Source organism: Coregonus clupeaformis, chromosome 29 (assembly GCF_020615455.1).
Source record: "Coregonus clupeaformis isolate EN_2021a chromosome 29, ASM2061545v1, whole genome shotgun sequence".
Classification (NCBI taxonomy): domain Eukaryota; kingdom Metazoa; phylum Chordata; class Actinopteri; order Salmoniformes; family Salmonidae; genus Coregonus; species Coregonus clupeaformis.
This window is the reverse complement of record NC_059220.1, coordinates 28,641,338-28,666,100: the sequence shown is the minus strand read 5'-3', so window position 1 is coordinate 28,666,100 and position 24,763 is coordinate 28,641,338. Positions and strand designations below refer to the sequence as shown.

General features: G+C 40.7%; 1 protein-coding gene across 2 annotated transcripts in view; it reads left to right on the top strand.

The window, feature by feature from the left end:
• The first annotated feature begins 3,862 nt into the window (after window positions 1-3,862).
• The window catches only part of LOC121544997 (macoilin-2), a 33,939-nt gene continuing 13,038 nt past the window's right edge, over window positions 3,863-24,763 (top strand). Inside the window, exons 1-5 of one of the 2 annotated variants that reach the window (XM_041855307.2) lie at window positions 3,863-4,257; window positions 4,626-4,794; window positions 22,010-22,151; window positions 22,520-22,646; window positions 23,804-23,890. In XM_041855307.2, the coding sequence (XP_041711241.1) occupies window positions 4,715-4,794; window positions 22,010-22,151; window positions 22,520-22,646; window positions 23,804-23,890 (436 nt within the window). In that variant the 5' untranslated portion in view covers window positions 3,863-4,257; window positions 4,626-4,714. Of the gene's footprint in view, window positions 4,258-4,500; window positions 4,795-22,009; window positions 22,152-22,519; window positions 22,647-23,803; window positions 23,891-24,763 lie in introns of those variants that run through there. The other variant, XM_041855308.2, reaches the window with a different exon arrangement.

Below are 24,763 nucleotides of genomic sequence, written 5' to 3'. Positions count from 1 at the left end.
CACCTGCAGCATGGTCAAGCAAGTTAATGAATTTGACAGTTTTAGTAAACAACTACTGATTTAGAACAACGGAGTTACCGCAAGTCAGCACAAAGACAACAGGAGCACTGCCTCCACTATTCCAGCACCATTTCAACTTAAACTTTTAAACATAATCAAATTAACAAGGCTATATATGCTTAGTTTAATACACTGAAAAATAAATTCAAAGATACCAAAAACAATTTATTCCAATCAATGTTGCTAAATATCATGTAGCTGCCCATGGCACTGATTTCTGTTTGTGTGTGTGTGCGCAAACATTTTTGTAGACTAGTTGAACGCCAATGCCATCCTCCTCTCTTTCATTTTGGCAAAACGGTCTATGGCTCTGTCATACAGTAGTACACTTTTAGTTTTTGTTGTAATAGGCTACCTAGCTAAAATGCTTGCTAGCCTAACTTCCTCGCATGGGCAACAATAAATCAGCTGAGTTAGCTAGCCAGTTAGTTAACGTGAGCCTACTAGGCTACATATTGCACTTCAATCATCTCAGGCCAGTGGCACAACATATTCATTTATGGTTAGATCAGAATCACTGTCATAATCATTGGCCTGTATAGAGAATTAAGTCAAAACCACAAGTCCAAATCCCCATCTCCATCCCTGGCTTAGGAAAGGGCCGATTTAGCAAGCTAGCTACTGCAGGACATCAACACAAGCAAACCAGAAACAGACATATTTTTCTGAAAATGACATTTTGCTTAGCCTCCCTTGGAGGGCGTTTTACTGCACCAGGACAACCCACAGTTGAGCTCAGCTCAACGCTGATTGGCAAAATATTAAAAAAATTATCAATGCTTGCTGGCAATCAATCAAATGCTACCGCGGCAACATGTTATACTGTTTTGAACCAAACAGCATCAGATGCATGTGCTACATATACTGAGACAGAGTGGCGCTGTTTCCCTCGATCAGATGATTTCTCCGGTGAGATTCAGCCACTTACGAATTGAAGGAAAATTATGAAAACACAGAGAGAGACGAAAGATAAATGATTTAATATATATTTTTAAAATTATTTGCAAATAATTGGGGAAGCCTGGCTTCCCTTGGCACCATGAATACACGCCACTGCATCTGAATGGCAAACATACACAATCCATGTCTCAATTGTCTCAAGGCTTAAAAATCCTTCTTTAACCTGTCTCCACCCCTTCATATACACTGACTGAAGTGGATTTAAAAAGTGACATCAATAACGGATCATAGCTCTCACCTGAATTCACCTGGTCAGTCTATGTCATGGAAAAAGCTCATAATGTTTTGTACACTCAGTGTAGATCCTGCCTAGTGGCGATCTCTGTTGAGTTTTGGCGCATGAGAATTGTTTTTTGACTATTCAGCTAACCATCCTAAAATCTCAGTAGAAATGAGGAGGTGTTTCTGGTGTAACGTTATAGCCCTACTATGATATGGTATTATATTTGGTTCTGTATATATAAAATGCAAATGTATCATTACAGTGGGGGAAAAAAGTATTTAGTCAGCCACCAATTGTGCAAGTTCTCCCACTTAAAAAGATGAGAGAGGCCTGTAATTTTTATCAAAGGTACATGTCAACTATGACTGACAAAATGAGAAAAAAAAATCCAGAAAATCACATTGTAGGATTTTTAATGAATGTATTTGCAAATTATGGTGGAAAATAAGTATTTGGTCAATAACAAAAGTTTATCTTTGTTGGCAAAGACACAGGTCAAACGTTTCCTGTAAGTCTTCACAAGGTTTTCACACACTGTTCCTGGTATTTTGGCCCATTCCTCCATGCAGATCTCCTCTAGAGCAGTGATGTTTTGGGGCTGTCGCTGGGCAACACGGACTTTCAACTCCCTCCAAAGATTTTCTATGGGGTTTAGATCTCGAGACTGGCTAGGCCACTCCAGGACCTTGAAATGCTTCTTACGAAGCCACTCCTTCGTTGCCCGGGCGGTGTGTTTGGGATCATTGTCATGCTGAAAGACCCAGCCACGTTTCATCTTCAATGCCCTTGCTGATGGAAGGAGGTTTTCACTCAAAATCTCACGATACATGGCCCCATTCATTCTTTCCTTTACACGGATCAGTCGTCCTGGTCCCTTTGCAGAAAAACAGCCCCAAAGCATGATGTTTCCACCCCCATGCTTCACAGCAGGTATGGTGTTCTTTGGATGCAACTCAGCATTCTTTGTCCTCCAAACACGACGAGTTGAGTTTTTACCAAAAAGTTATATTTTGGTTTCATCTGACCATATGACATTCTCCCAATCCTCTTCTGGATCATCCAAATGCACTCTAGCAAACTTCAGACGGGCCTGGACATGTACTGGCTTAAGCAGGGGGACACGTCTGGCACTGCAGGATTTGAGTCCCTGGCGGCGTAGTGTGTTACTGAAGGTAGGCTTTGTTACTTTGGTCCCAGCAGTACTGAGTAAATGGTCTGAATACTTAAGTAAATGTCATATTTCAGTTTTGTATTTTTAATACATTTGCTAACATTTCTAAAAACCTGTTTTTGCTTTGTCGTTATTAGGTATTGTGTGTAGATTGATGAGGATTATTTTTAAATAATATAAATAATATATTTTCAAGTAACTAAATGTGGAAAAAGTCAAGGGGTCTGAATACTTTCCGAATGCACTGTAGCTTAATATTATTGCACTGTTTGCAAGGAGAGATGTATTGCAAGTAGGCCTTTTATTGTATTGTGTAGCACACACGCGCTGTATCATAAAACAATTATATATTTTAAAGTAACAAAATGTGGAAAAAGTCATGTGGTCTGAATACTTTCCGAATGCACTATAGCTTAATATCATTGCACTGTTTGCGAGGAGAGATTTATTGCGAGTAGGCCTTTTATTGTATTGTGTACCACACACACTGTATCATAAATAAACTTTGATTTGATTAGCTTGAACACATGGCTACAGTATACCCTATTATAGAATAAAAGAAAACAGAGGTGAACTATCAATTCATATAATTTATTTGAATAGATTAAACATGCTATCAAATCAATTGACCAAGTAGTGATCATAAATCATTTCTAAGTAGAATTGCATGAAATTCGTTTTAAAACAGGCATTAAATCAAGCTTTTGATGTGGTGTATTCATGCATCTCAATAAACTATAACCTAAATGCATTATTATCGCCAAGTTGGCCCAATTCACATTTCCAATTGCCAACCCTGACATACCAAGATAGAACGGGCCCTGCGTCTCAACTCAACCAATGTAAGCTAAATATCCCAAGCATGGCTACAGCAACATCCAAAGAGGGTCAGGTTCCTTTGGGTTTGCGGTGGCCACTCTGGTTTGGGTGTCCTCAGAATGGTGTCTCAGTAACCAAGTGGTCACATATCGTTCTGGGTTCACTTCGCAAGAGGGGGTGGTCCGTGTAGTTTTATTAACATCAAGGCAGACACACTGTGAATTTAGATTTAGATGTTCTGATTGGCCAAAGTGGTCAAGCCTCCAACGGGCCTCAGCACTGCACACACGTATCCTATAGATAGTTTGGTTGTTTAGCAACAAAACCGATGTGTGCGCAACTATGGGTCAAAACAGACAGGGGTTGGCTTAGATTGTTGACAACATGTAAACTATATTTCGTCTCCAATCTTTAATTAAAACATAAATACATTTGCACAATGAGCACTTGTCTCTCAAATGTGTTGTTACAGTTGTTGGTTTGCTAGCTAGCGAATTTTAGAATGTATATGAAATCAGTCAAAACACCTCCAAACAAGACATAGTATCAAGAACAAATGAAACTAACTGAAATGAGTCACTCACGAGTCACGATTCCCCACATGGTAGTTTCTTGTCATTGTTGCTAGCTATCTGGCCATCCAGAAACACAACAACACATGCACTGCGGCCCCATTGAAGCGCGCGCATCGTTTTTGTGACGTTGTCAGCTAACCCATCTATAGTTCATCATCATTCTCGCTACCGCGCCAGAGAGCAGACATGGAAGAAACCACCATTTACCTACCTCTAGGCTGCTATATATATTTATTTGTTTTTTCATTCTATCGTTTTTAATGGCATTTTAGTGGTAATTAAATATAATTTATTTAGAATTTATCGGAATACATTTGCCAGAAATAGTTTTAACAGCTCCGTGTATTCTCAAAAAAATAAAAGGGAGGGAGCTCCGGCAGCACTACACCCCTGAGGCCTACACAAATCATGGCCAACAAGCTTGCCTGCGTCTCTCGTTCATCGTCACGGTACGGAGTGTTCATTGGTTCCACCGTAGGAAGAAAGCCCGCCCCAGGGCTAACCGATAGGTCAATCAGCAATACCTGATTTGTCCACAAATAATATAATTGGTCGAATGGCGAGACTCAAGCTTGAGGTGCTGTTTGCCGTCCCTATCTGGTGGACACGAGCAATATAAATGGCTCATCTTTGCCTCAATCAAAAAATGAAAGACGTTGGCAAATAAAGTGATTGGATAAACCGACTGTCTCACAACCTGACAGACGTAAATTATAGCGCTAGCCTGCGCTTTGAGAAAAGAGGAGGTTCTTGAATAGTATTTTATTTATTTCTTTGTTTCCAGTAGAAAAAATAATAAGAGTGTTATATTTCACAGGGACTTCATTTATTGTCTTTGTCCGCTCACGCAAGAAAACTGGATAAGATTACAGTAGGAATTCAAAAGCCAAACCGAAGGGGAGGAGGATGAAGCGGCGCAATGCGGACTGCAGCAAACTCAGACGGCCGTTAAAACGGAACCGAATCACCGAGGGTATATACGGCAGGTATATGAAGGCTACTAGTGGTGGGTTCTCACTGCTATAAGGGGACTTGCTTCTAAGACTCCTTAATTGCAGGGTTGGGTTGTCAACTAGCATCTAGCTAGCTAACGTTAGCTACTGTGTCTCTCCTAATGTAAAATGTCACACTGACACTCTCAGTCAAGTAAATCCGCTAGGGAACAAGTAGTTAGTTAGCTAACTAGCTATGTTGTGGATAGAATAGCATAGCATAACTGGCTAACTAGCTAAATGTAATGGTATAAATTCTCTGGTGTAACGTCGTTAGGCTATTAGCCAGGGATAGGCCCCAAGCCATAGCATGGCTTTAACACACCTGCTTCAATTAGGCATCTCAAATAATGATATTTATCCCATATTACTGTCTGAAGTAGTTAGCTAGCTAGGTAACTTTAACTAACTACAACTGGAGGCAGCAGCGTTATTTAGCCTCCTAGCTTGGCTGGGTACTTATGGAACAGTTAGCAGCAGTTAACCACCCTTTTGTAGCTTATTTACCAACTCAGTTGGTCAAACAAACCTTGCCTGCATTGCACCCTGTCATTCAGATAACACTCATTGTAATTCAGACAGCAAAAATGTCGATGTACATTAAAGGGATAATTCACCCAAATTACTAAATTAAGGTTTCCTTTGTTTGTGACAATTGTTATTTATTTTGTATTTTTTTTCATGGGGGGTTACAGGTATAATATACAAATTCATATTATTATATAATCACTTCATATTCACCTGTGGGCTGCCACTCACAAATAAAAAACATCCTTATGATTATATTACAGAGTAAAAAATATATACACTGAATGTACAAAACGTGAACACCTTTTCTTTCCATGATATAGACTGACCAGGTGAATCCAGGTGAAAGCTATGATCCTTTGTTGAGGTCACTTGTTAAATCCACTTCAATCAGTGTAGATTAAGGGGTAGAGGCAGATTAAACAATTATTTTTAAGCCTTGAGATCATTGAGACATGGATTGTGTATGTGTGCCATTCAGATGGGCAAGTCAAAATATTTAAGTACCTTTGAACGGAGTATGGTAGTAGGTGCCAGGCGCACCGGTTTGAGTGTGTCAAGAACTGCAACGCTGCTGGGTTTTTCACGCTTAACATTTTCCCGTGTGTATCAAGAATGGTCCACCACCCAAAGGACATCCAGCCAACTTGACACAACTGTGGGAAGAATTGGAGTCAATATGGACCAGCATACCAGTGGAACGCTTTCGACACCTTGTAGAGACCATGCCCCAACGAATTAAGGCTGTGCTGAGGTCAAAAGGGGGTGCAACACAATATTAGGAAACTGTTCCTAATGTTTTGTACAATCTGTGTGTGTGTGTGGGATATATCACACACACACACCGTGCCTTCAGAAAGTATTCATACCCCTTGACTTATTCCACATTTTGTTGTTACAGCCTGAATTAAAAATGGATTAAATATGTATTTTTCTCATCCATCTACACACAATACCCCATAATGACAAAGTGAAAACTTGTTTGTAAAAATGTTTGCACATTTATTGAAAATGAAATGCAAAAAGATCTCATTTTACATAAGTATTCACACCCCTGAGTCTATACTTTGTAGAATGATCTTTGGCAGCGATTACAGCTGTTTAGTCTTTCTGGGGAAGTCCCTAAGAGCTTTCCACACCTGGATTGTGCAACATTTGCCCATTTATCATTTTCAACATTTTACAAGCGCTGTCAAATTGGCTGTTGATCATTGCTAGATAACCATTTTTTAAATTTATTTTTAATTTCACCTTTATTTAACCAGGTAAGCCAGTTGAGAACAAGTTCTCATTTACAACTGCGACCTGGCCAAGATAAAGCAAAGCAGTGCGATTTAAAAACAACAACAACACAGTTACATATGGAATAAACAAAACGTACCGTCAATAACACAATAGAAAATCTATATACAGTGTGTGCAAATGTAGTAAGTTATGGAGGTAAGGCAATAAATAGGACAGTGCAAAATAATTACAATTTAGTATTAACACTGGAGTGATAGATGTGCAGAAGATGATGTGCAAATAGAGATACTGGGGTGCAAAATAAATAACAATATGGGGATGAGGTAGTTGGGTGGGCTAATTACAGATGGGCTGTGTACAGGTGCAGTGATCGGTAAGCTGCTCTGTCAACTGATGCTTAAAGTTAGATATTTTCAGGTCTTGCCATAGATCTTCAAGTAGATTTAAGTCAAAACAGTAACTCAGCCACTCAGAAACATTCACTGTCTTCATGGTAAGCAACTACAGTGTAGATTTGGCCTTTAGGTTATTGTCCTGCTGAATAGTGAATTCATCTGTGTCTGGTGGAAAGCAGACTGAACCAGCCCGTGCTTAGTTCCGTTTCTTTTTTTATCCTGAAAAACTCCCCAGTCCTTAATGATTACAAGCACACCCATAACATGATGCAGCCACCACTATGCTTGAAAATATGGAGAGTGGTACTCAGTAACGTGTTGTATTGGATTTGCCACAAACATAGCACTTTGTATTCTGGACAAAAAGTTAGTTGCTTTGCCACATTTTTTGCAGTATTACTTTAGTGCCTTGTTGCAAACAGGTTGTTTTGGAATATTTTTATTCTGTACAGGCTTCTTCCTTTTCACTCTGTCAATTAGGTTAGTATTCTGGAATAGGGATGCAAATGTAGGTACATTTTGCTGCCTACTAACTGACCCTCATTAACCGGTAAACATTTTTTCAAACAGTAAAATGACATGACCAACAGAAAATACTATCAGTGATCTGTATATAATGACGAGATGCTTATGTTTCTGCCCTAGCAATGGGAGTCATCCCAAGGTGGGAAGGCAGCCGATAAGCTTAGGCCCAAAATAAGCAGATAGAAATGCATTGGGCTTATTTTGGACAGATTTTGGCGAGAGTGAAACCTCTCGCTTCGCCTCTTCCTCTCTGGTACTATGCATGCCTACAAGGACATTATTGAACATGCACTTCTGTAATGAAGCAGCTAATAAAACATTATTTTCAAACATTTGCCAAAATGCAATTTGCGGAAAACACCGTTCTAAACAGCGCACCTAATGCAAGTGGTTCCATATGTGACAGAGATGAAAATCTCACGTAGAAACTTAGAGGGGAATCTAATAGCGACAGCTATGAATGGTTGATAATGACTAGGATTATGCTTTTGGCATCTGGACAACGAAAGAAAGTTGATATTAAAACCAATAGAACAGGAGAGAAATGCTGGTTAATGGCATGAGGAAGTCTTTATAAAATAATTGCCTCCACGTTTCTATGGCTGGATTTTCACAAAGCTACTTTGAAGCAAGGTAAGACATGCCTCATTATTTGAACAATTATACTGCCTCAAGCTAACATTGCAAAGTGGTGGGTGATGCGCTGATAGTCAACGGTAGGCAGGCTAAAGCCAATGCACCCGAATGGGGAATGGGAGGCACTTTTTAATCCTGAGTTGATTGCGCAATGACTGAGTTTACAAAAGCAGGTTTCACTCTAGTAGCCTACAGGCTTTTTGAGGAGCTACTCCTCTCCTCAAACTAGGCTCTGTGTGCTGTGTGCGTGTGATAAATAAGATGCATGACGACTAACAAAAACACATGGTAATTTAATTCCACAACATTATGGAAATTAACCTATAGACCGATAAGCATGACCGGTAAAAGGTTAACATCTTTAATTGTGGTGTAACTACAATGTTAATCCATCCTCAGTTTTCTCCTATCAAAGCCATTAAACTCTAACTGTTTTAAAGTCACCATTGGTTTCCTAACTCTCCGGCAACTGAGTTAGGAAGGACGCCTGTATCTTTGTAGTGACTGGGTGTATTGATACACCATCCAAAGTGTAATTAATAACTTCACCATGCTCAAAGGGATATTAAATGTCCTTTTTTTTTTTTTACCCATATACCAATAGGTGCCCTTTGTGAGGCATTGGAAAACCTCCCTGATCTTTGTGGTTGAATCTGTGTTTGAAATGTACTGCTCGACTGAGAGACCTTACAGATGTGTGGGGTACAGAGATGAGGTAGTCATTCAAAAATCATGTTAAACACTATTATTGCACACAGCGAGTCTATGCAATTTGTGACTTTTTAAGCACAATTTTACACCTGAACTTATTTAGGCTTGCCATAACAAAGGGGTTGAGTACTTATTGACCCAAGACATTTCATCTTTTCATTTTTCATTAATTTGTAAAAATTTCGAAAACATAATTCCGCTTTGACATTATGGGGTGTGTAAGCCAGTGACAAAAAAAATCTCAATTTAATCAATTTTAAATTCCGGCTGTAACAACAAAATGTCAAGGGGTGTGAATACTTTCTGAAGTCTCTCTCTCCTCAGTTTTCTTTCTCGCTCTCTCTCTCTCTCCTCAGTTTACTCCTATCACAGCCATTAAGCTCTGTAACTGTAAATAATAATCTCAGCTGAAGCCCAACACATACAAATAAAAAAACCTATGTGTTAGGCTATAGCTGAGATTATTCTTTACAAAGTCAAGTATATTTGTCCAGGCCTCATTTGTTCCTTGACTAGCACATTCATTCTTGCTGTTGATAATTCTAACGTTATAACTTCTAATAGTAACTGTATCCACTGGCAAATTGGGAGAGAGTGAGGTAATTGCCATCTAAGAGCCAACATCATTTTTGCAGCAGTGCTGCCTGCATGCAGTAATCGTCTCTGATTAATTGAGAGATTCAAGGAGCGATCATCGTTAAGTAACATAGTAGATGCAAAGCATTGCATATTTACATTCATGCACTTCGAAATGAATTTTCTAAATTTGTCCCAGAATGATTTAACTGCAGTGCACTCCCACATCATATGAAATAATGTGCCTACCTAATTTAGGGGACACAGTGAACAGTTGGGAGTTGGGGCCAATTTCATTGTAAAACGTTTCCTTGGTGTTAAATACAGTCTGTGAACAAACTTAAAATGTATAAGATGATGGTTCGGATTACGGGATGCCAAGGTCATATCTTTCCATATTCTGTTCCAATTAAAGGATTGTTCAGATTCACTTAGATCTGTGGACCATACTTTCTTTAATGGCTAGCTCAGAATATGCGCTTTCCAAAAGTTGTTTATATATCATAGAGATCAGTCCTTTCGGGAGCCCAGATAATTTATTTATAAATCCCATCATTGGGTGGTTTGGTAGTTGGGTTTCCCATGGGACTCCATAAGCCAGCATAGCTAACTTAAGTTGTAAATATAGAAAAAAGGAGTTGCCATGTAATGTCTTTCAAATCTTGGAAGGTTCTCACACCCATGCTATCCATGATATCGGCAGGGGTACGGATTCCACATTTGGACCATTGGGGTAATACAAAAGGCCACCCTCCAGATCGCAAGGCATTATTGTGAAATATTGGCGTATTTATTAGGGATCCCCATTAGCTGCTGCTAATGCGGCAGCTATTCTTCCTGGGGTCCAAACCCATTAAGGCACTTACATCACACACAAAACAAAATATAAAACAGTACATCATATAACATTACACCACTACATAGCTACAAAACAAAATGTATAATACCACCATACAACAATATTACAATGTATGTGTGTGTGTAGAGTGCGTGTGTCTGTACCTATGTGTCTCTTCATAGTCCCTGCTCTTCCATAAGGTGTATTTTTATCTGTTTTTTAAAATCTCATTCTACTGCTTGCATCAGTTACCTGATGTGGAATAGAGTTCCATGTAGTCATTGCTCTATGTAGTACTGTGCGCCTCCCATAGTCTGTTCTGGACTTGGGGATTGTGAAGAGACCTCTGGTAGCACGTCTTGTGGGGTATGCATGTGTGTCCGAGCTGTGTGCTAGTAGTTTAAACAGACAGCTCGGTGCATTGAGCTTGTCTACACTTCTTACAGAAACAAGTAGTGATTAAGTCAATCTCTCCTCCACTTTGAGCCGTGAGAGATTGACATGCATATTATTAATGTTAGCTCTCTGTACATTTAAGTACCAGCCGTGCTGCCCTGTTCTGAGCCAATTGTAATTTTCCTAAGTCCCTCTTTGTGGCACCTGACCACACGATTGAACAGTAGTCCCGGTGCTACAAAACCTAGAGCCTGTAGGACCTGCCTTGTTGATAGTGTTGTTAAGAAGGCAGAGCAGTGCTTTATTATGGACAGACTTCTACCCATCTTAGCTATTGTTGTATCAACATGTTTTGACCATGACAGTTTACAATCCAGGGTTGCTCTAAGCATGTTAGTCACCTCAACTTGCTCAATTTCCACATTATTTATTACAAGATTTAGTTGAGGTTTAGGGTTTAGTGAATGATTTGTCCCAAATACAATGCTTTTAGTTTTAGAAATATTTAGGTCTAGCTTATTCCTTGCCACCCATTCTGAAACTAACTGCAGCTCTTTGTTAGGTGTTGCAATCATTTCAGTTGCTGTAGTAGCTGACATGTATAGTGTTGAGTCATCCGCATACATAGACACACTGGCTTTACTCAAAGCTAGTGGCATGTCGTTAGTAAAGATTGAAAAAAGCAAGGGGCCTAGACAGCTGCAGCGCGACATCTCCTTCGCATATAATTGATCAGGCTGTTGATTGTGGAATGTTGTCCCACTTCAATGGCTGTGCGAAGTTGCTGGATATTGGCGGGAACTGGAACACGCTGTCGTACATGTCGATCCAGAGCATCCCAAACGTGCTCAGTGGGTGACATGTCTGGTGAGTATGCAGGCCATGGAAGAACTGGGACATTTTCAGCTTCCAGGAATTGTGTACAGATCCTTGCGACGTGGGGCCGTGCATTATCATGCTGAAACATGAGGCGATGGTGGCGGATGAATGGCATGACAATGGGCCTCAGGATCTCGTTACGGTATCTCTGTGCTTTCAAATTGCCATAGATAAAATGCAATTGTGTTTGTTGTCCGTAGCTTATGCCTGCCATACCATAACCCTACCGCCACCATTGGGCACTCTGTTCACAACGATTTGAGAAATACGATTTTTGTGCAAATTGACAATTTCTGGGAACTTTTATTTCAGCTCATGAAACATGGGACCAACACTTTACAGGTTGCGTTTTATATTTTTGTTCCTGAGGCCCATTTTGTATTTAGCATGCTAAAAACACAGAGCCTAACGCTAGTTAGCTAGCTGTTGGTAGGATGTCATGTCATTGGACGAGTGGGTGAGTGACTGACGTTTTCCCCTCATATTGTTTTTTTGGTGGCTACAGCTAGAGATGTTGGTGTCATTTGGTTAGCTAGCAAGAAATGTGAATTGCTTTGCTAGCTAGCATGCATATCTCTTAGTTGTCAATCAAATGTATTTGGCATCAATCAAATGGGGGGGCAGGCAGTTCCCATTCACTTGTCAACTTGGGTTGGGAAAAGCATGCAATGGCAGGCAAGCTGCAGAAGGGCAAACAGGCTACTATTCCCCATCGTTTATCAGTGCAATTGTGACAGCCAACTACAAGCTGAAAAAGTTTGAGAGGGGTCATCTACTCTTGCCTCGTTAGATTTTTACTCATCTCTCTCTGGCTAACATTAGTTGTTGATCTTGGGGAGGGAGGGAAAGAGAGCCTACCTGCTCATGGTTGTTTGATCAATAGGACCGTGAAGTTCCCAAATGTAAGAGGACTCCGGTGGTATTTACATATTTGCAGAAAACCATTCAGGTGTTTTTTTTGGCGAATGCTTTCTAATGGTCTAAAGTCGCGCTGTTGCTATTGCCTGTAAACACAGTCTAGTTCAAAGTGAATGATTGCAGGCTCGTGTGTCAAATGGCTTATTTGCATATAGGCCTACTGTAGCTCTGATTGGCTATGGCACACCGGTCTGTGTAGCGTCCGGTCCTGGACAAGACTGACACGTTTTTATTCGGTTTTATTTAATGCAGTGTCTATTTAATGGTCCAAACGTACGGCCGCTTTCCAATTTATTTATATATTGCTATAGAATGTTCACATACCTCTGTCATTCCTGAACATTCTATGAAAGTATAAAAATGTGAAAATTACCATAATAAGTGCTCGCTTGTCAGAAGGCGTCATACTTCCTGGGTGTGTGTATATGAACAGATATTTATATGATTTCATGTTGCTAAAACGCTGTCAGTTCCACTTATAATTGCAGCTGTAGGCATTTAAGTGCTCCGTACTTGTGTCTCCCGAGTGGCGCAGTGGTCTAAGGCACTGCATCACAGTGCTAGCTGTGCCACTAGAGATCCTGGTTCGAATCCAGGCTCTGTCGTAGCCGGCCGTGACCGGGAGACCCATGGGCGGCGCACAATTGGCCCAGCGTCGTCCAGGGTAGGGGAGGGAATGGCTGGCAGGGATGTAGCTCAGTTGGTAGAGCATGGCATTTGCAACGCCAGGGTTGTGGGTTCGATTCCCACGGGGGGCCAGTATAAAATAAAAAATAATGTATGCACTCACTAACTGTAAGTCGCTCTGGATAAGAGCGTCTGCTAAATGACTAAAATGTAAATGTATAATAAAAGCGGGTATGTCCAAGAAATCAACAGGAAGAAAAATAACAAAAGCAATTGTGTAGTAGCCCATATGAAACTGGCCATCTCTCCTTATCAGTAGCAAAAAAAAAAAAAATGTAGGGGATAGCTTTCCAACTTATATTACCATATTTTGCCCATGTAGGGATTCAGTGTGCTGCACCCCCAGTCCATGTGACGCCTCAATATATTGTCCATTGTTCATTAATTGGCGTGGTGTCATCATTGTGTTAATATCCTGGACCACAGGCAATATAATAATAACAAAGTCCAATACACAGCAATAATAGTAATATTGTTCCTTGTACCCACTTGAGGGGATGTCCTCATCATTGGATGTTTCTCAATATGCATACTACCATGCTCCACACTCTCATGCTCAAAGTGTATTCTCCGAGGACATTCTCTTGAGTATGTTCTTGTGAGGACGAGAGTGTGGAGAATGCATAAAACATTACATTTGAGAAGCACTCGAACTCCCCGTACTGTATTACCTCATGATGCATCTCCCCATTCACTGAACCTTCTTCCAGCCAGGACAATGGCAACAATGGAGCCTAAAAAATATATACACAAAGCAAATGTTTTACTTCATAATTATCAGCTATATATATATGTGAATGTTAAGAATGTAGCTATCCAGATAGTATAACAGGCAAAAATGACCTAAAACCAATGTAGATGTCAATTATTTGTTGGTAGCTAGCTAACAATTATTTGTGGCTAGCTAACAGTAGTACCTAGCAAGTTAGCTGTATTGATTTACTATGGGCTTGCGACCTACGCACACTACAGTGGGTATTGTAGGCAGGTAACCATGCCAAAATTAAGATGTACAATTGAGATGTACAAATTATGGCATAAGGGGACGACGAGCGGATAAGAGGCAATCCTTAATTTCGATTAAGACATGAATGAGCAAGCTAGGACAGACGTAGTCAATATAACTTTGTTAAGCACTTTTGAAATGTACAGCGACAGAATTCAGAATATGGGCCGTTCTTACAACATTTGACATTTCTCTAAAACAGGCTGTAGGCTATATGTGCACCACCAAGTCAGAACAGTAGGCTAAATTATGAGGGGAAAAGGGACCAAATTATTAGGGTGAGGCACATGGGCTACTAACAGCTTACTACACAACATGGGGTGGGGGGAACAAGGTCGAATCATGATGAGTGATCATCAGTTCGGAGCTCTAGAAAGAGGGCCGAGTTCCCGACTTGGAATTCCGAGTTGACATTCCGAGTTGAGTTTTTTCCCAGTCGGAGCTCATTTTTTCCCCACAGATTTTCCAGTTGTTTTGAGCACGGCAGAAGTCGTGCTAGATTGACAGCATGGCCAATGTTGAATGTTTATCCTTTTTAAGCATGGAAAAGAGACCCTTAAACCCAGACTTGGACCACACACCCACTCCACTGAATAGCAGGCTTGTGATTGCTTGCAGTTAGCCACTGATTCCTTCCAAACCACTCATTGTTGAATATGCGATTTTCAACTTGTTGTGTGATGTTTATGTTCAATGGCCGATGAGCACCGATATGTTTTGTCTATAATTTCTCTTCATATGACAAGGATTGAAAAATATTTGCCAGTAGATTGTCGACTTGATTCATGATGATGACTGCTAGCTAAGATTTTGAAAGTTTGATCAGTCCAATCAAAGCTACGATAGATATAACGTGATTTGACGTCATTTTATCTGTGGCCAATGACCTTGAGCCTTCTTGAATGGGCACTGCTAATGTAACTCTATGGCAGCACCCAAGGGGCTTGAATATTTTAGCTCTACCCGTAGATTTTGCGGTGACGTAGTGTCCCCATGAGTGACAGAACACATAGCCAATCACGCCGCAACTAGAGAACATTACCAACCCCTACGCTCCGTATTTTCCGCTGGCTGCAGTTTGCATTGTTTGCAAATTGGTATGTGACACGTATTAATGCCAAAAGAACATGCAAAAAATAAAATTGTGTTATTATATTTTTTTAGCTAAACTGGTGGGGCTCAAAACAGGTGCACCTGCCCTGAATGGTTGGTCGCCACTGGCCATGTGTAGCCAATGTGATTTATAGGATATTTATTTTTATCAGGATATTTTCTGCAGGCTGCAATGTTTTTTTTGTTGGCTTTATGTAGGCAATTTTTACATAGTTGGCAATAGAAGTTACTTTTTAGGTTGATCATTTAGATTTGGATAGAATTTTTATTAACCATATGACAATGATTTAGAGATAGAAACCCATAACTGGCACGCAGATCTGTAGAAATTATAAGATAAATTGGCATTCTACATGAGAAACGTTGCCGACTCCTCGTGTAGCCTATTACCGGCAACTTCAGGAGAGTAATAGCAGAATTTGTGAAAGCCAGCCCTCTTGAGGCATTTGTCTTATTTCATCAAACCGTAAGCTTAATGCATCAGACAAGCTCACATACATAAGTTGTGGCTATATATGGAAAAAGACAAGTTAAAATTAAGAACATGCGACTTTCGGTCGACCAATATTTTTTTCTGTCAAGGAGAGCCCTAGTCCAAATCATACGAAAGTATCTCAAATTGATTTTGAGACTCAACAAAGGCACTTATAGTAGGGTGTCCAATCAAATACTCATCTTTTGACCAATGGGTAAAATAATGTTAATTGTGTAGATACTCCTATAAGAAAACCAATGGTCCAAACCTCATGTCTCTATAATGATCTGTTCAAAAGTGTTTTTACCAATGTAGGATGGCCAAAATTAGGCCAGAGAAAAAGTGGTAAAGAATCTGGGAAATAGCATTGCGAGAATTAAGGCCAACTGACAGGCTCACCATTGAACTCATCTTTCTTCTCGAATCCAGAGGACATAAAACAATATAGAAATAAAATAGATTTTTTTGAGACATGACATGTATTTTAATATACGCTTTTTATATTAATGCGAAATTCCTGTTTTTAGAAGATTTCTCACAAAAACAATCGTTGCTCTGTGAAATGTAAACGGAGCACTGAGCGTACCACAAGTTTTTTACATTTTCAAACCCTTTTACATTTAATCCAGTTCGTTTAATATTAATTAGGCTTTTTGCAACCCGTGGAAACAACTTTGCAGGCTCTGTCAACAGAGCTCGGTGCTTATTATTGGATGTATTAGGTTATGAAATCCGACTTTTTAGACATGTTAATGATATGTTCGAGAAATACCCTACTGAATGATTCAGAACATAAAGAATCATATTTGCCTTGCTAAAATGTAACATAAGGAAGTGACATTTCTTCACCAAGGCGAGTTTTCACCCACTGGGCAGAGTGGGTGGACACCCTATTTATAGATGATTTGGACATGATGCGTGAAAAATGCTTACATGGTAAGGAAACCAATGTGTAATTTTGTAACGTGGGTGAACTATCCCTTTAACTGTTCTAGCTAAAAAGATTGACTGTCTTACTGATTTTAAAACTTCTTATTGTCTTCTCAATTCTCATGTCTGTCTGATGTTGTAAACTACAAATGATATTTAGGTCTACACTAGTTACATAAAAAAGCTTAGTCTGCATCCGTCTGTGACGGAAAGCGCGTGACACCTGCAGCTAGTAATCTGTTGAGTAGCTAATCCCTTGGTTTTTGAGCAGGTACTTTTTAGATCCCACACCTTTACACAATCTAGTCTTATTGAAAGATGGTTCAAATCCAATCACATTTTATTTGTCACATGTGCCGAATACAACAGGTGTAGACCTTTACAGTGAAATGCTTACTTACAAGCCCTTAACCAACAATGCAGAATTAAATAAGAAAAATGTCAACATGAGAAATAAAACACTAGGGCTGTCCCCGACAATTATTATTTTTGTTTTCGATTGGTCAATGTTTAAACTTTTTTCTTCTTCTCCATATATAGACACATACTAATGTGTTTTAATCAAATCAACTATATATTTTTTTTATTTTTTTTATTTCACCTTTATTTAACCAGGTAAACCAGTTGAGAACAAGTTCTCATTTACAACTGCGACCTGGCCAAGATAAAGCAAAGCAGTGCGATAAAAACAACAACACAGAGTTACATATGGGGTAAAACAAAACAAAGTCAAAAATACAACAGAAATACATATATATACAGTGTGTGCAAATGTAGCAAGTTATGGAGGTAAGGCAATAAATAGGCTATAGTGCAAAATAATTACAATTAGTATTAACACTGGAATGATAGATGTGCAAGAGATGATGTGCAAATAGAGATACTGGGGTACAAATGAGCAAAATAAATAACAATATAGGGATGAGGTAGTTGGGCGGGCTAATTTCAGATGGGCTGTGTACAGGTGCAGTGATCGGTAAGGTGCTCTGACAACTGATGCTTAAAGTTAGTGAGGGAGATAAGTGTCTCCAGCTTCAGAGATTTTTGCAATTTGTTCCAGTCATTGGCAGCAGAGAACTGGAAGGAATGGCGGCCAAAGGAGGTGTTGGCTTTGGGGATGACCAGTGAGATATACCTGCTGGAGCGCAGACTACGGGTGGGTGTTGCTATGGTGACCAATGAGCTAAGATAAGGCGGGATTTGCCTAGCAGTGATTTATAGATGGCCTGGAGCCAGTGGGTTTGGCGACGAATATGTAGTGAGGACCAGCCAACAAGAGCGTACAGGTCACAGTGGTGGGTAGTATATGGGGCTTTGGAGACAAAACGGATGGCACTGTGATAGACTACATCCAATTTGCTGAGTAGAGTGTTGGAGGCTATTTTGTAAATGACATCGCCGAAGTCAAGGATCGGTAGGATAGTCAGTTTTACGAGGGCATGTTTGGCAGCATGAGTGAAGGAGGCTTTGTTGCGAAATAGGAAACGGATTCTAGATTTAACTTTGGATTGGAGATTCTTAATGTGAGTCTGGAAGGAGAGTTTACAGTCTAACCAGACACCTAGATATTTGTAGTTGTCCACATACTCTAGGTCAGACCCGTCGAGAGTAGTGATTCTAGTCGGGTGGGCGGGTGCAAGCAGCGTTCGGTTGAAGAGAATGCATTTAGTTTTACTAGTGTTTAAGAGCAGTTGGAGGCTACTGAAGGAGTGTTGTATGGCATTGAAGCTCGTTTGGAGGTTTGTTAACACAGTGTCCAATGAAGGGCCAGATGTATACAAAATGGTGTCGTCTGCGTAGAGGTGGATCTGAGAGTCACCAGCAGCAAGAGCGACGTCATTGATATACACAGAGAAAAGAGTCAGCCCAAGAATTGAACCCTGTGGCACCCCCATAGAGACTGCCATAGGTCCAGACAACAGGCCCTCCGATTTGACACATTGAACTCTATCTGAGAAGTAGTTGGTGAACCAGGCGAGGCAGTCATTTGAGAAACCAAGGCTATTTAGTCTGCCAATAAGAATGCGGTGGTTAACAGAGTCGAAAGCCTTGGCCAGGTCAATGAAAACGGCTGCACAGTACTGTCTATTATCGATCGCGGTTATAATATCGTTTAGGACCTTGAGCGTGGCTGTCTGCTCTAAGCTTGTCTGATACTTTAAGTGCACTGTTTGATGAAATAATTAAGACACACAAATGACTAGAGTGAGTCCAACCGTAATTTGATTGTGCCGGGCTCAGACTTGCTGCGCTGTGTTAAAAAAATGACAGAGTGACTGTGTGACTAGCACCCGTTGTCTCTCTCTCCTCCCTGCTGCAGCCTCCACCGCAGAGCATCAACAGTGTTTATCGAGCTGTCCGTGTTGCTGAACCTGCAAAATAATTACAGCCATTTCCCCTCTGAAAAGTTATGTTACCGAAATCCCTAATTTGTTTAGGAAAAACATTCCCTATTCCCTCAACCCTTGCTCTCTTTTAAGTGACACATGTATGCATCGCATGCACGTGAACAATAGGGCCTGACCTATAGCATGTCATAATCACATTAATAAATTGGTTGTAACACACTGTAACACGTGACAGCAAAATGGATGCAGATGATGTGACAAATAAACTCGAAACGGGGGAATGTTTGGTTGCTCAGGAGTTAAAGGGGAAGTCAGATGTGTGGAATAAATTTGACTAGTTGTGGAAAATACTGGAGAAGAAGCGCTGCGTGCATATTATGTGTGCCGAACCGGTGCTGTTAGATTACAATATAATATTTCTGACCATTTGGAACAATGTAAACAACACTAAATAAAAAATAAGCGTACCAGAGAGTCTGTTTTCTTTTTGTAGGGGGGGGGGACCTTTTATTACAGCAAAGACTAAAAACAGTCGCATGCATTTGTGAATGCAATTGCCGATTTTATGGAACTGTTTATTTATTGTTTACGCTAATTATTCAAAGTTTGCTTTGTTATTTTATAACTAAAATGCTTGATTGCATTTCAAATCATGAATGACTCGTATGCTGTGTGATGACATGAACAAATGAATAATACAGTAGCCTATATAAGTATTGAAATATAGGCCTAAGATATGGTATTAAGACTGAACAGGATGCGCTCTTAGGCCTACAGCTCGATGGTGGTTATACAAGGCTGATATACTAAGCCTACTAATGATAAGTACATTACTTATTATAATGAGGAGGAGGAGGAGGAGGATGATGATAAAAATAACTAAGGAGACCAAGAAAAAGGAGGGTTATTTTTCGGACAATTTGGAACCGTGTAAACAACACTAAATAAATGTATAAGTAATACCAGAGAGGCTGTTCTAACGAATAAAGTGTAAAGCCTTTTACAGCATAACAAACATGAAAACAGCTGATTTTGTGGAATTGTTTATCCAACATGTTGCGTGAGGCTTGGTGCTCACGTAATCAGTAGGCTATTAAACAAACAATCAAACAGGCAACACAAGCAGGATCTGTCATTTCTAAAGCTAGATATTATTTACCCCCTTTTTCTCCCCAATTTCGATCTTGTCTCATCGCTGCAACTCCCCAACGGGCTCGGGAGACGAAGGGTGAGTCATGTGTCCTCCGAAACATGACCCGCCAAACCGCGCTTCTTAACACCCGCCCGCTTAACCTGGAAGCCAGCCGCACCAATGTGTCGGAGGAAACACCGTTCAACTGACGACCGAGGTCAGCCTGCAGGTGCCCGGCCCGCCACAAGGAGTCGCTAGAGCGCGATGAGCAAAGTAAAGCTCCCCTGGCCAAACCCTCCCCTAACCTGGACGACGCTGGGCCAATTGTTGGTTGTGATACAGCCCGCGATCGAAGCCAGGCACATTTAACAGTTAGGCTGTTGACTATAGACCTAATTTAAGTTGGTTTCCTCTCATCACTTTTCTTAGACAATGAAGGCAAGGGCTGTTTTCTCATCTCGTAACTCCACTGCTGCCTCCGCCGCATTGTTCTCAACACCAATATGCTGGGTAACTTTGCTTTCATGCACATAGCAACATGGTCTAGGAAAAGGCGCCAATTCAACAGCACACTGATGTTTCAGAACCGCGGACAGCGACCGCTATCCAATGCGGGTGAAAGCACATTTGTTATAAAATAATATAATTTTTATTAGTGTTGCACCATTGTTCTAATGTAATATAACCGTATACAATTTCAGCAGCATATGTCTTAAGCCCCATTTCCATTGGCACTTTGAAGTCAACCCAGGTTGGGCTGGCCTTGGTGGGCTAGCTCAAATTGCATTTCCACTGCCCCCAGAAATGAGAAATTATGCAATGTTGCTAGGTATCCAATATGTGACTGCAGCTGGCTTTGCTGATATTGCTAGCTATTTAATTCGCCCTCACCATGCTGTAACTAACGTTACCCCATACTCCTGCCAGTGCCAGCCAGACTCAGAGCCATGTATTTAGCTTGCTGACGTTAGGATCCAGCTATGGTGGTAATTCGTGTCATGTCTGACTACTGCAGTACTGCTTGTCCATTTGTTAGCTAACAGCAACAAGCCCAGACGAGCTAGCTAACGTTGTGTCAGCATCCAGCAGTGATCAGCTTGGGGGTTGCATAGTAACGGCGTCACCAGCCCCAATTCTAATTGACTACCTGGGCTGCGTTGGCCCGGGTTTCCCTTGGCCCAGCTCAAATTTGAGAATTCCATTAGAGCCAGCTCGAATTTGGCCCTAATTTGCCCTAATTTTAAGTGCCAGTGAAAACTGGGATTTTGAGTGATGGACAGTGCCATCCCCACGGCCTCCACAATGGATTAGTCCACTCAGACCGGCTTTAATCAGACAGGTGTCTTGTACACCATGGACACATTATTTTGTTGGGGGGGATACTGCTTGACTAAAGAAATCTTGGTCGACTAACAGCCTATCGACCAAACAATCGACCAGTCAACTAAATGGGGTCAGCCCTATAAAACACACAAGAATGAAGCTATATATACAAGGATTACCATATCAATGTGAAGGGATGTGTGGTAATAGAGGTAGATGTGTACATGTAGGCAGAGGTAAAGTAACTAGGCATCAGGATGTATAATACTAAGAGTTTTAAAAAAGGTAGCAGCGGTGTGTGTGTGTGTTTTGTGTTTGTGTTTAAGTGCATATAGCCAGTGCAGGTAGAGTCTGCAGATAGTCCATACAGTCTGAGTTGCTATTGATTAGCTAACCGTCTAATTGCTTAGAGATGGATGCTGTCTCTGGGCCTGTTGGTCTAATACCTGATGCTCTGGTACCGCTTGCCTGACGGTAGCATAGAGAACAGTCTGTGGCTGGTTGTGGCGTTGGACACGTTAAAACTCATACATTTCTCTCTTCTCCAGTACCTTCCTGTACCTGAAGTTCCTGGTGGTGTGGGCACTGGTGCTACTGGCAGACTTTGTGCTCGAGTTCAGGTTTGAGTACCTGTGGCCCTTCTGGCTGTTCATCAGAAGTGTGTACGACTCCTTCAGATACCAGGGGCTGGTGAGTGTTTGTCTGGCTGTGTCCTGAGTTGGCCTGACCGATCTGTGGTATAGACGAGGAGAGCAGGCCTATGGAGCCTCCACAGAACAAGATCTGAGCCCTGCACTAGTGCCGCTATGTTTTTCAAAATATTTACATAATGTTATTCCCCCCCAATTCTCTAGAGGTGACTCTACTAAGTCATTGATTGGGCTTTGATGTCTTTTGCAGATTTGTTGTTGCATTTAATTGCCAATGTAATCATCAAGCAATGAAAATGGTGATGTGGATAATATGTGACCCACATCTCTCTGGTTGTTTGTAGCAATGTGTTTTTCTGCCTTTTCGCAGAGCACCTACTAACCCCACTCGCGTCTCCACTCTTCCAGGCGTTTTCAGTGTTCTTTGTGTGTGTGGCATTTACCTCCGACATCATATGCCTGCTCTTCATCCCCGTACAATGGCTGTTCTTTGCTGCCAGTACCTACGTGTGGGTGCAGTATGTGTGGCACACAGGTAAGCCCTCGTCCTATTCACCTGCCTTTTAACAAGGAAAATACCTTATCGATTACAGTGAATTAGTGTGTGGTTATGATCCAGTGGAGGCTGCTGAAGAGAGGACGGCTCATAACAATGGCTGGAATGGATTAAATGGAATGGCATCAAACACATGGAAACCATGTGTTTGATGTATTTGGTACCATTCCACAAATTCCGCTCCAGCCATTGCTACAAGCCCGTCCTCCCCAATTAAGGTGCCACCAACCTCCTTTAGTATGATCCCTGTATTGCACCATTTAAGCCTAGCTGTAAAGAAATGGAACTGGTGACAGGAGTTTCACAGGAGGGTGATTCCTCAAGATACTAGAACAAAAAAAGACCATGAATTTTGGGTTTTCCATGAAATTGTGTCTATAGAAGGGTAATTTGGAGGAAGGATTAATTACCTATATTTGACATTTGAATCTTGAAGCATAATTGAGAAATAATTAATTATTTTGTCACTGGAGTATTAAAGCTGCAATGTGTAACTTTTTGGGCGACCCACCACATTCACATAGAAATGTGTGTTATAGATCTGTCATTCTCATTGAAAGCAAGGCTAAGAAGCTGCAAATCTGTTCTGTGTGCCATTTCTATGCTTCCTGTTAAGTTTAGTTTTTGCGTCTTTTACTTTCTGTTTTGTACACCAGCTTCAAACAGTTGAAAATACAATATTTCATAGCGGTTTAGATGGTACAATGATTCTCTACACTATACTTCCTTTTTGTCACATAAACAGATGTTTTGTTTTTGCAGCCAGGAAATGGCGGAGCAATTTCTGCATAGTGCATCTTTAATACACATTCATTATTCCCTACCCTGTGTTGGTGAATGTGCTTGTGGGTATTTCTGCCTAGGAGACAATGGACAGGGGCTATCTATGCTCTATCCATTGATTCTGTTTGTCCTGCTGCTGATGTAATTATAGATGGCCTGGGACTTTGCCAGAAAGCCAGTTTGTTGTTTGAACGTACTATGAGGGACCAGACATGGCTGTCTTGCTGTCTCAGCCAACAATCACACATTGAGTCATGTTAGCTCTGGAGAGCTCTTTGTTTTGTTGTATGCCTCACTGAAAAGCTGTCCTTTTGTGTGTGTCTGTGTCTCACTTTGTACTTGTCACTCAAAAGCTGATCTACCCTGTTGCTGTTGTGATGTTCTTGTGGGGGGCTGCTTCGCTGACCACAGTGTAAAACCTTGTTTCATATTTGGAGGAAGTAGGTCTGCATGGATATTTTTCATGTGGACGTGTGGTTATCATGACCATGTACCGTGCCTTCAGAAAGTATTCACACTCCTTGACTTTTCCCACATTTTGTTGTGTTACAAAGTGAGATTAAAATGGATTTGTCATTTTATTTTTATGATCTACACAAAATACTCTGTCAAAGTGGAAGAAATTCTAAGATATGTAAAAATAATAATATGATAAATAAAACGCTAATAGCTGTATCTTGATTTGATAAGTATTCAACACATGTTAGAATCACCTTTGGCAGCGATTACAGCTGTGAGTCTTTCTGAGTAAGTCTTTCCACACCTGGATTGTGCAACATTAGCCTTTTTATTCTTCAAGCGCTGTCAAATTGGTTGTTGATCATTTCTAGACAACCGTTATCAGGTCTGGCCATAGATTTTCAAGCAGATTTAAGTCAAAACTGTAACTCGGCCATTCAGGAACATTTACTGTCTTCTTGGTAAGCAACTTCAATGTAGATTTGGCCTTGTGTTTTAGGTTATTGTCCTGCTGAAAGGTGAATTCATCTCCCAGTGTCTGGTGGAAAGCAGACTGAACCAGGTTTTCATCTAGGATTTTTTTTTTGTTTTTGTTTTTTTTAACCTCCCCAGTCCTTAACAATCACTCTGTCAATTAGGTTAGTATTGTGGAGTAACTACAATGTTGTTCATCCATCCTCAGTTTTCTCCTATCACAGCCATTAAACTCTAACTGTTTTAATGTCACCATTGTCCTCATGTTTCCCTTCTCTCAGGCAACTGAGTTAGAAAGGACGCCTGTATCTTTGTAGTGAACGTGTGTATCGATACAGCATCCAAAGTGTTAATAACTTCACCATGCTCAAAGGGATATT